This window comes from Scomber scombrus, chromosome 6 (assembly GCF_963691925.1).
Source record: "Scomber scombrus chromosome 6, fScoSco1.1, whole genome shotgun sequence".
NCBI lineage: Eukaryota > Metazoa > Chordata > Actinopteri > Scombriformes > Scombridae > Scomber > Scomber scombrus.
The window spans coordinates 22,004,147-22,016,351 of NC_084975.1; the positions used below are offsets into that span (position 1 = coordinate 22,004,147).

The following is a 12,205-nucleotide window of genomic DNA, read 5'->3' on the forward strand; positions in this document are numbered from 1 at the left end:
AGAATGTAATTTACAAAAATAAATCAAATTAATATCTAACTTTTTGGGGGGGGGGTTTTTTATATAAACCTGGACCAAGCAACAGTGCCAATGAGGTGACAGGGCTGTGATCATATGCGGAAATTTTCATACTTTTGATTAATTTCGCAAGTATGTCTTTTGTTGTGTCAGTGGAATTGGATCAGACGTTCGCTGGGTGGTAAAGGTTGACTTTTCCTAAGCTACTCCTGTGGTTGGCTCAATTGGGATTTAGAAATGCTTAAAATCCAAGATAAACGGAACCAAAGAGTGTGTGTTCAACATTTTTTAAGTGATCAGAAATCCACTTTTAGCACATGGTTGTGTGAGATTGTATTCTTTTGAGACATTCCCTCTTTTCTCTTAAAAAATTACATTATCAATACAGCTTTTTTGATGCAACTGCACACATGACTTTCCCTAATTGCTTTCTGTCTTGCTCCTCCCAGACGTTTCATTTGTTCTTGCATCTTGTTTTGCAATCATCTGTCAAGAGATGTTGTCGATTATACTGACTGGTAGACATCAGGTGGAGCAATTCCATTTTAAACGAACTTATGAATGTTGACGATTAAAGAGTGGGCTTTGATCATTTTTCAGAGGCCATGACTGTTATGCTTAAAGAGGCACTCTCTATGATTCTTGGCCCACGCCTTATTTTCTGTATAAATTACATACAAAGAAAGCTTAAGAGGTGTTTCTCAAGGGCTCAACATTTTTTACGCTTACACTACATTGGCAAATCCACGATGGAAAAGCTGAACTTTATTTCAAGTGCCGTGTTTAGTGTGGTTTGGAGCTGAGGTGGGGATCAATTGCTTGGTTTTTGCAGCAGCATCCCAGAAAGCCCCCATGGGGCGGGTCTGAAGGACAGGTGGGGAGCCACACTGCCACCTCAAACCACTGTCCCGGCAGCAAGAGGGGGAGGCCCTCACCACAGAGTTACAGACCAGCATGCCCAAAGACCCAAGACAGGTAGGCAGTGGTGAGACATTGCCATGTCTGTGCACAAGAGTGTAGTATGAGTGTGTAGGGCTGCATTATTGATTCATCTGTTGGGGTTTTTTTCAATTAATTGTTTAGTACATAAAATGTTGGAAATGCCGAAAATATAACTTGGTTCCAGACCTCGGAATTGTTACTGAAAAATATCCATCACAGTTTGCCACAGCTCAAGCTGACATCTTCATATGTCTTGTTTGCCCAACACTCCAAAACTCAAAGGTATTTGAATTTGCAATAATACTATAATAAACTCAAAGGCAGCAAACCCTCATATTGGAGAAGCTGAACCAGCTTTGTGTGTGTGTGTGTGTGTGTGTGTGTGTGTGTGTGTGTGTGTGTGTGTGTGTGTGTGTGTGTGTGTGTGTGTGTGTGTGTGTGTGTGTGTGTGTGTGTGTGTGTGTGTGGGGGTCAGCTTTAGTCCTTTTCTTCTCTCATGCTTTCCTGTTTGTTCATTTAGACTCCCATTAGATCATGTGTTGTAACAGTGGACATACAACAGGGTCCAAAAGTCTGAGACCACATTTAAAAGAAACTACTAATATTTTTTTGTAAACCTGGAAATAATCAGAAAGCTTGAGGATTCAGAAATACTTAAAAACAGAAGTTATGATGTAAAGTGAAGCAGAATTTTCCAGTCAGCAATCAAATTGAAGCAAATGTGTGGCATTGATCATTTGTACTGTTATTGTAAACTTCCTCAGCGTCAAATCATGGTTAGACTAAAGTTTTCTAATGCTGCAATGCATGGAGCTCTAAAACGTTTTGCAGAAACTGGATCAATTATATGCAAAGCACGATCAGACAGACCAAGAGTGGCCTTCAGAAGATCAATACATCAAGTTTAGCTCCCTGAGAGATAGAAAGGCAACTTCATTATCAGTTTTTGCTCAAATTTGTTGAGTCCATAACAGCTCAACTAAAAGCTGTTCAAAGCAAAAGGGGATGCACTAAATACCCACATATAAGATACTCTGAAATCCATGTACATTTTTCAAAAATGCAACTTTTTGCTCTAATTGTTAAACTGATATTATCATTTGTAATGAAAAAAAAGACATTGGAAACAGTCTTTAAAATGTGTGTTTTATAACATTAAAAGGATGAATTCACAATTCATTAAAACGTCTCTCTCAAAACAATCAAGTGCCCAGATGAACATTGAAATGTTTTTCTTTCTGTAATCATACCTCCTGTTCATACTGACCATAATAAGATCCCTTCATAATGCACTTATTACAATGTAAGTGATGGGAGACATTATCCACAGTCCTCCTTCTGTGCAAAAATGTATTTAAAAGTTTATCTGAAGCTAATATGAAGCTTCTGTCATCCAAATGAGTCAAATCAAGAAGACATATTTCAACATCTTTTTAGTGACAAAGACTCTTTTTTTCATTTTACATTGCACCACAGCTCAACAGGGAAATACTGCTAAAAAAGACTGCAAATGTGGCAGATATCCACTTGATAGGGTATGACTAACTCAGACTACCAAAGCCTCATATAAGCTTCAAATCCCCTTTTAAATGCATTTTTGCACAAATTGACTGTGGATTCACTCATCACCTCATCACTTATATTGAAAGCACATTTGAAGGGGATCTTTTAATAGCAAGTATGAACAGAAGGAATGATTACAGCCAGTGACACCTCTTTCACTGTTCATATGGGCACCTGACTGTTGTTTTAAGACAGCTTGAAAAACTTGTCATGTTTTAATTTATGTGTCATTTATCCCCCTCTTCCCCACATTCCTCTTCATGTAACGCACTTTTGATACTTCTGTGTTTTATAACGTTGAATTAAAGTTTGCTTGAAAATAAAACCTCAAATAATCCCAATCTTGTTTTGAATCTTTTTGAATAATATGGCTCATGCTGCCCTCTTCTGTCACAAAGGCAGACTTCATGTAATCTTCTCTCTGCCATATTATGTAATGTGAAAACCCTCAGTGACACCGTTTATTGCTGACTGTTAACCATCAGATTTAATTCATGCATTAAACACGTCAAAGAGGCTGAAACTGCAGTGTAAAAAAACCGCTGGTGAACAGCCAGTAAATCGCCATTAACATTGTTCTCTGATCACTTAATACGATTCGAATTAACCATTTAAACCCGCATTTGTCTTCTTAATGAAACAATACGCTCAGCAAAGGCGTGCAAATTGAAATAAATGCGTTTAAAAATCGTCGAGATTGAAATAAAGTCATTATCTAAAACACACAGCCTGCGGTTTCTTTGTTGGCAAGGGTGCCATTCAGAGCCGGCCAATCAGAACGCGGCTTACTGAGGCGCTCCGGCCAATCAAGGCACGGCTTGTTTCGGTGGCCCTGTTGAGACCGCGGACAGACAGAAGCAAGTGGACCCGGGTTGAAGCTAAGCTAATTCAGTCAATTTACAGTCACTTAATTTATATTTTTACACCAGTTACGGTTGCAGCACATGCTCGTATCTGTTGTCGAAAAATTAGAGCTACGTGTGGATATTTTTGCGGTGAGGCTAAAAGTCAAAACCGCGCTTTTATTCAGGTAAAACCACTTCAGTCCTGCTAGCTTATTTAGCAGCAGGGTTAGGCGCCTTTACTCCGTCTTGACAACAGCGCGAATTGGTCACGTTTCCCGGCGGTGTTGTTGTTTGTACCGAGCTGGTTTCCGTTAGCTGGAAGCGGTAGAAGTAAAAATTCAAGAGTATTGTTTTTTTTAAAAAGAAGAAGAAGAAAAAGTTTAGTTAAGCAATGGCTGAATTTCTCGAAGATCCGTCGGTGCTCACGAAAGATAAGCTGAAGAATGAGCTGACGGCCAACAATGTGCAGCTTCCGAGCGGAGAGCATAAAAAAGAAGTTTATGTGCAGCTGTATCTGAAAAACTTAACCGTGCTCAACAACAAGAACAGTCCGCCTACAGACACCTTCTCCAGCGATGAAGAGTTACCTGCTCCCGTCGTTTCCAACAAAAGCAGATCTGGAAGAGTAAGTTGGGTTTTTTTTTTTTTTTTATTATTTGGATTTCTTTTTGCTCTCAAATCTGTCTTAAAGCAACAGCCAGGCGCCAAAATGAGCACTGAAAGAGGAGTTGTAATCATTCCTCTTGTTCCTACTGAAGGTTGAATATCATTCAGATGTGCTCTGTTTAAGATTGTGTGGGAGAAACCCACAAAAATGCATCTAAAAGTTGATTTGAAGCTTATATGTGGAGGCTTCAGCAGTCTGAGTTAGTCATATCAAGTCAATCTCTGCCTCATTTTTTTAGTCTTTTTAGCATCGAATTGTGTTTTCTCAGACAGTGTTTCCCTGTTTGACTGTAATGTTGAAAGATATCTAGAAAATTTGGGACGGCTGAAGCTTCAGATGAAATTCTAAAAACACTTTGCCGTGTGGGAGGCTTGTAGATTTTGACCCACCTCTCTTACATTGTAAATGTGTTATAAATCAATATTTTTATGGCCAGGATAAAAATGGCGGGGTGTATATGGCCTTATAAAACAATATCCGTGATTATTCTTTTGAATCAAACGTGAAATATTGTGAAACCGTCCAGTAACTGATGTGTGTAATTACTTGTTTTTCTTGTTTTGTAATGAATGAACAAGTGTGTAAATTGTGAATCATTCATTTTATCTCATCTCATGAAATTTCTCACTCTCTCTCTTTGCAGAAAGCTACCAAAAAGACAGACAAGCCTCGCACAGTAGTGGAGGTGACAGATCTCACTGATGAAGATTTAAAACAACAGCTGGCAAAGCATGGTGTGGACTCAGGACCCATTGTGGGTAAGTTCCTGGAGGCCCTCTTAAGACATCCATGAAAAAAATATCATGTAGCTTTTCAATATGGAAGTTAAGTTTGAAATTATTCAAAACCATAAACAATTAGTTAGATAAGAGATATATAATGTATTGGCATTAAATCAGAGAAACCATACAAAAGCAAAGTTAAAAAACAATTCTTGGTTGTTGTTTTTTTTAAATAATCATATTACATTTTTTTTGGGGGGGGGGGGGTGTTATTGTTTTATGTATGTATTATAAAAAACATGCATATGTACAAGAAAAATATACATTTTTAAATAATGCCTTAAATATTGTTTTAATAGTTGTGAACCCTTTTACATTTAAAAAGAAAACAAGCATATTTGCAAATATTCAGTGAAGCATCAACAGATATATCAGAGTAATCTATCAAACATCATACATTCAGCTAAAATGTATGAATCCTGCTGAAGTGAAAGTGCTTTGTTTTATGTGTCATTTACCCTTTTCTCTTCTTCCTTCACGTCCTCCATTTTAGCCTCTACTCGAAAAGTGTATGAGAAGAAGCTGCAGAAGCTTTTGGACCAGCCTGCCGCTGAACCTGAGGCTCCTACAGATGTCTCAACTCTCCCCAAAGCAGACAGCAACCAGAACGGCAACACAAACTCTGATCAGTACAGTGACAAGGAGGATGGTGAGCTCCGACCAAAGATTAATGATGCTTTGAAATGTAATTGTACCCACATAGACAAATAACATGGCTTCAGTACGTTATTAAACTCGTCATGTTATATTGAGCATAACTTTGCAGATACATGGGCAAACGTGCTTCTCAAATGATATCACCATGTCTCACTGCTGCTGCCTGTGTTTTCTTCTTCTTCTTTTTTTCTTTGCTTCAGAGGAGATCGCTGCACCTGAACCAGAGCCAGTTCCTGTGGTAGAGAAGCCCGTGCGCAGCAGAGGAAAAATTCCGGTCACTACACGGACCAGCAGCAGACGACAAACCAAGGTGAGGCGTACTTCTGGCAATTCTTACCCCAACGATAGAAGTGTATAGTTAGTTTGTATGAACCTCTATTTTTAAATAAACCGACAGGTGATGTCATATAAACAACTGGGTAGACTGGATCTATATGAAGCAAAGTGGGGCAACTACTTAAACATTTTAAAAGGGCTGCTGAAAAGGGTCATATAGTGGAGAGATGCAAGTTTTCAGTCATTGTGGATAAATACAAGACAGTGCTTCTTCTTACCCTTTTTTTTTTTTTTTGTATTTTATTTTGCTATTATTGCTTTTTTGTTTTTGTTAACCAATTATCTCCTTATGTAGTATTTACTTTATTTAGCTGTTGTACTGACCTTGTCTGGAGTCATTTTCTGTGTCTGTTTTTTAATAGTTATTTTATGTTTTGTCTACATTGATGCAGTTAGCGTAGCTGTAATTGCTGTACATGAAGGAGCACAATGGTAGATGTTGATAACCAGAAAGGGATCAGTGTGGATGGTGATGACTGGGGAGGGGTTTGTTTGTTGGGGGTGGGGTTATTGTTTTATTGTTATTGTTGAAATAATAAAAAAATGTTAATCACAAAAAATAATAATAAACCGACAGGTGGTGGAGGAAACCGTTGTTGAAGAGACCCCGAAGAAGGCCAGTGAGAGCGTTGTTGAAGATATTCTTGCCAATGAAATAAGCACACCGACGGGCATCAGGTAATGACTCACTGTGATTTTGTGAGCCAATATTAATCATTGTGTTGATGTTCGTACTCACAATCAAAATGTTGGCTTGAAGTTATACATCCAAGTTCTTGACTTTGGACTCATTAGATCAATATTTATTAAAACATTTTTTTTATCTAGACTGAAGGGACATTTACAAGCTTTCAGCCACAATTCACATTCCTCACAGTTTACGCTGATGGAGTTTTCTCAGTTTAGTTAGTTTAGTTACATTTAAGGCCAAGGACCAAACATCGAGCAACCCCCCACTGTGTGAAGTGCCTGGGCTGGACTTTGGTGCCGGGTGTGACTATCACCACGTCAACTGAGCAAACTTCATCAGCTGAGGAAGATCATAAAATACTGTCGAAAGCTTTGTTTTTGTGAATTTGGCCTAAAAGTTAGATGTTGTTTCTCTGATCAGTGCGACCTGCAGACGTCCAATCCGAGGGGCGGCTGGTCGACCTGTGAAACAGAGCGAATACTGGCTGAATGAGTCCCCCTCGCAGCACAGCATCCACACCGAGAGCCGCACCTTCTCCGAGTCTTTGTCCAGAGGCGGCAGCGCAGTCCCTCTGAGCAAACCGCCAGCCCAACGAGGCTTCATGTCTCTGTTGCTCAAGCTCCTGCTTCTCGTCGTGGTGTGCGGCTCGCTCTACTACGCGTACCAGAACCTGGACGCAGAGCAGATTGACACCCTTAAAGGCCTCCTAGACAGCGTCGTCATCCCTCTTCAGGGCGTTGTAGACAACGCAGCGACCTACCTGGGCATAAGCAGCAGTGCTCCAAAAGGCGCCGGCAAGTAAAGACGATCAGCAGTCCTTCGCCATGCCAACGCCACCTCCCTGCCGCCACAGCACACCACAACTCAAGCAGTAAACTTCTTTTTGGACAAAGGACACAGATTTAATTGAGAACGATAAACTTTTCTCCTCTCCAGGTTTCAGCGTTCCTCCTGCCACAAGGGGCAGTATTCTCCAACAGTAGCTTCTGGATAACACTGTTTTGTGGCAGTCAGAAGAGACTTATTTTAATGTCAATTTTAATCTGTGACCTGTTTGTGTCTTTGTGTGTATTTAACCCTTCTATGTAGAAACCAGTGCAGAACGGAGAGGCCAATTTGTCCATGCATGGTTGTAGTTTGTTGAAGGTCATACTGTAGTTTCTAACACCGTGTGCGAGGTGTTTTTCTGATGGTGAAGTGCCCGGACACTGTTAGTAATTAGTGCCCTCCCATTTTAAAGCACAAAGCAGCACTACTATTAATACCAGAATGTCTACAATGTTTTTCTTGTATCAGTTTCACAATTTGCTCCGTAGCTATAGAGGTTAGGTAGAGTGATTTGTAATTTCTATGGTGCTCAGGTCGAATCAGCTCCAACGTTTTTTAATGTGGTCTGTGCTGGGAGGAGACACGTGGTGTAATCAGGTCACATCACTGCATGAAGAAAAATCAGCCCACATTCACGTTCAGGTTCAAAAGAGACAAAACTTTTAATTTAGTGGCTGATTGCTGCTTGATTATTATGGCTAAAAATTGATGATTCTGGTCACTCGTGCTCTGTATTGTAATCATGATTTTTACTGTCTATGGATTGATGACATTTTTACTGTGCTTTTGCCATCTTGTATCGACATCTTGTTTATTTACAGACAGAGAAAAATTTAAAATGAAATGGCTTGTTTTTAGTATTGATCTACCATTTATTTGACAAGTACTCCTTGAGGAAACTGAAATTGCAGGTATGATCATAGATTATTGATTTTTCCAGCTCTGCAGGTGTGTCCATTTGAGTTTACATTCTTTTGGATTTTAGTGCTCTATTGTGCTTCTTTTTTGTTTGTTTGTTTTATGTTTTTATTAGATTTCTGATCCTTCAGTCCTCTGTGCAGGACTGGCTTTTGCAGTGCGCCCACATAGCCCACCACATTGACTGATCTGCAAAGAAGACACATGGAGAAAGAAAATCCTTATGGGACAGTTAATCCATTTGAGCTACTCTCCTCAGAACTTGACTACTTCTGCCTGTGCAAATTACCACATTTAAGACTGATGGTTACTGTGAAAGGGGGTCGTTGACCCACTGGGAGCGACAAAAGCTTTCACTGGTGGTGATGTTGGGGGTGGGAAAATTTCTTTGTTTCAATTTTGATATTTTTCTAAAGTGATGTGTTTAACTTTTTATAGCAAATTTAAAGGTAACATTTGAAAGCAATATGTGATACTGTATCTAATTCTGAATCTTATTGACTTAACATAAGTGATTCATCATCAGGCAGCTCTCCCACTATGGACAGAAACAATAAGGGTTATGTGGGTAAGGATTCTTAATCTGTTTATTTATGATAATGTAGGCAGTGTATCATAAAATAAACCTGGTTGTTACCAGAAATGTTTTCTTTGTCGTCTGTTACCGCTGCCCGGCCGTCTTTAAAGGACCGCAGCAGTTGGTTTGCATGTTTTTGTCACAGCGCACATGCACACATTACTACTGAACATTTTCCCAAGTGATCCATACCATGTTTTGAAAGATCTCCTCCAGACATGTTTTAACTTACTTCATGTATGTGCATTGGAGGCTTCAACTATTGACCAAGATTGGCTTGTGATGTCACAAATTGTGCTCGTAGGTAAGGTGAGCACAAACATCCTCTGTTCAGATGAATGTAGCAAAAAACAACTGCACAGCAAAGAGAACCAAATCTAACTGAAGAAATAACACATTTTTGAGTGGAGGGTTACTTGTGAGTCACAAGTTGTGAGTCATAAAAAGTACCTTTTAGTAGGACATGCAGAAGTGTTTGTGGCCAAGAACAAGTATAAGTGAGTCTGTTTTTCTGCATTTATATAGTGGCGGCTGGTTAATGCGGGGCGCTGGGGCGCCGCCCCCTCCAAACATGTAGAGAAAGTCTACTTAAACATATTAAATATAAATTAATTAGATAATGCTAAATAATTATGAAATAAAAAGTATTTTCTTGTAAAATGCCCCTGTTAGTCTGTCAGCACTTGTCAGCATTCATTATAAATTGATTCCAAATGGTATTTTATTAATTTCTATATGTACTTCCTGTGTATGGGGCGCCGGCCTAATGGGAACCCTCAAACTTTTTACAAGCACATGACCTGAAGGTGCTCTCTGATTGGCTTCCTTGAGTTTTCCCATGGACACGCCCACTTTTATTGGCAGCGAATTGTTGATGTTTTATGTTTTTTAATCTACTGTGATTGGACAATTCCGACTGTCATTCAGGCCCTCCCGTCAACAGCTGTCACTCAAACTCATGCTGACGGTAGAATTTCCAGGAGATGACGTTAAAGTAGAGCGGCGGAAATTTAAGAAGATTATTTGGTAATTTCTCTACAAAAACATCATTTCACAAGACTTTCACTTGAAGAGAGAAAGAGGATAAAGCAGTTTGGACCGGACGGGCTTCAGCAGCAGCAGGTGATAGAGGAGCTGAGACCCGGAGCTTCTCCCGCTGCTGTTATGACAAACGGAGATGGCTAGCTGGATGCAGTGTGAGTTATTCCTTTTATTGCTTTATCTGTTTGCTGTTTCAAAGTGTCAGCACCGAATAGTTGTGGACAACGACAGGGGAACGAGACCTAAAACATCTCTCTGAAAAAATGCAAACACTAAAGTAGCTGCAGCCATCAAGACAATAGCTAAGTTGTTTTTAGCAGGCTTAGCATTGCTGAGCTCTTTCTGCAGCTGGCCACATCTGGACTTCCTCTATGCCAAGCTCCACAAGAGGAACATAGATTCAGTCAGTGGCTGCATCCAGCAGCTCCAACAGGACATACTAAAGATCAGGTAGTAGCTGCATTCCTGTTATTAATATTGTAAAGACTTTATAAAAGACATAACTATGAAGAGTAAAAAATTTAAAATGCATAAATGCAGCATACGAAATGATGGAGGTAATTTTGACTATTACAGTTAATTTGCGGTACATTTCATTATTAAAATAAGAAGTTACAAGTTACAAGTTATGCTTAATCACAGCAGTGTATAGTGCTTAATGCACTATCTATTGTCCTGTTTAGGTATTGCAACAACTAACAGATGACAGACATGGTGAAATCAGGGCTGAAGACACAATAACTAAAATATAGGTGGTGTCTCTTTTTAAGCATATTTACCTTATTGGTAACTCTGCTTTAACTTCTGGTAACTTTAGGTGATGTGAGTGAAAAGGGCATTTTATCATGTCTAATTGTAATTTTTTATTCCTCTCTCTGTGGGTCTGAGATACTATACTGGGACAAACCAGGGGACATTATAGTGTGTTGTGTTGTTTTTAGATTGGTTTTCCTTTCTTATGTTATTTTTATTTTATACCGTAGCACCACTGTATGAAGTGGTGCTACGGTTTGTTTGACACTAACCCTAGGACCACCAACCATCAAACTGCATCCCCTCAAACATTTTTGTCACCAGCCGCCACTGACGAAATAATTAATAATGTTTTAATAATAATTATTATTAATGTTTGTCTATACACACGTATCGTAGGTTGGGACTCTTGGAGAAAACATAACTGGATTGTATGCAGGCTGCTCCTAGTTCTACAACACAGACATACAAAAAAAAGACATTTGATCAAAATTTGCAGCTTGCTCATGAGAACATGTACACAGCCATCACTCCCTCTCCCAAATGTCAAACAATAACTCCCTTAAATAGGTCCTACAATCTGTAGGACCTTGCATCATCAGTTTAGTCAGAACCACATTTCTCTCAGGGGGGGCCTCAGACTTATAACAAGTAAATGACAAAGTTACTTGTGTCATTTGACATCGTATATGTACAAACATGACTAAAAATTCCTCTCCAACTTGCCAAGATATCACAAATATACAAATTATAATCAACAAAACATTTAACCCATAATGTTGAATGTTGATGGACTCTTACCCAAAAACAAATCAAAAAGGTGCTTCAACAAAGTATTAGTTTAGGGATGTGCATATTTATGCAACCAAGTTGCATAAATACAAACAATTTCAGTTTGTTTTTCAGTTTCAGTTTTTTGACAGCATTGCACAGCCTCTATCCTTGATGGATTTGTCTGGTTGCCCTTCTCCCCAATCGGTAAAGGTCAGAAGTTGTTTTTTCATATCAACTTCAAAATTCCCCTCTGCTTTTTTATTGTTGATATTGATCCAGACGTCCCAGAACACCTGAGTCAACACATTGTTCCTCTCATTTTGGGGCAAGGACAGCTCTAAGCCTTGTTGGGAGCAGAACTCAATGGCCCTGGAGAAAGAGGGTCTCTCCTTGTAGGACACAAAGTATTTCTGACCAACTTTCTGGGTAAAAACATAGTTTATGGCTGTAAAGAAGCATACAACACGGCATCAAATAAAGCAGGATTAAATAAGCAAATTTTGTTGTGACTATGCATGATGTGACAGCTCTCCAGTTCACGCTGATGTTTTTAATTTGTTACTTGACAAAGTAACCGTAATAATATTACTGAAATCCTAATAGTAACATGTTTTATTACTTCATTACTTCAAAAACTACTGTAACACGTTACCCACAAACACTGGATCTTAGGGTGGTCGTGTGAGCCAGCCGAGCTGACACAGAGAGCTACATAAAGAAACAGCTTGAGGAAGGTGACATCTGGGTAGGGTAGAGGCTGAGTGCAGGTCTGTGGACACAAAACAAGCTCATTTGCCTGTAAATTTGGAAGTG

The 12,205-nt window shown here is 39.3% G+C and overlaps 1 protein-coding gene across 1 annotated transcript; it reads left to right on the forward strand.

The window, feature by feature from the left end:
• The first annotated feature begins 3,371 nt into the window (after positions 1-3,371).
• On the forward strand, positions 3,372-8,871 carry tmpob (thymopoietin b). Its single transcript, XM_062421421.1, has 6 exons — positions 3,372-3,993; positions 4,679-4,793; positions 5,311-5,466; positions 5,675-5,784; positions 6,388-6,488; positions 6,922-8,871. Exons 1-6 carry the CDS (start codon positions 3,760-3,762, stop codon positions 7,301-7,303), a joined length of 1,098 nt encoding a protein of 365 aa, XP_062277405.1. The 5' UTR covers positions 3,372-3,759; the 3' UTR covers positions 7,304-8,871.
• The last annotated feature ends 3,334 nt before the right edge of the window (positions 8,872-12,205 follow it).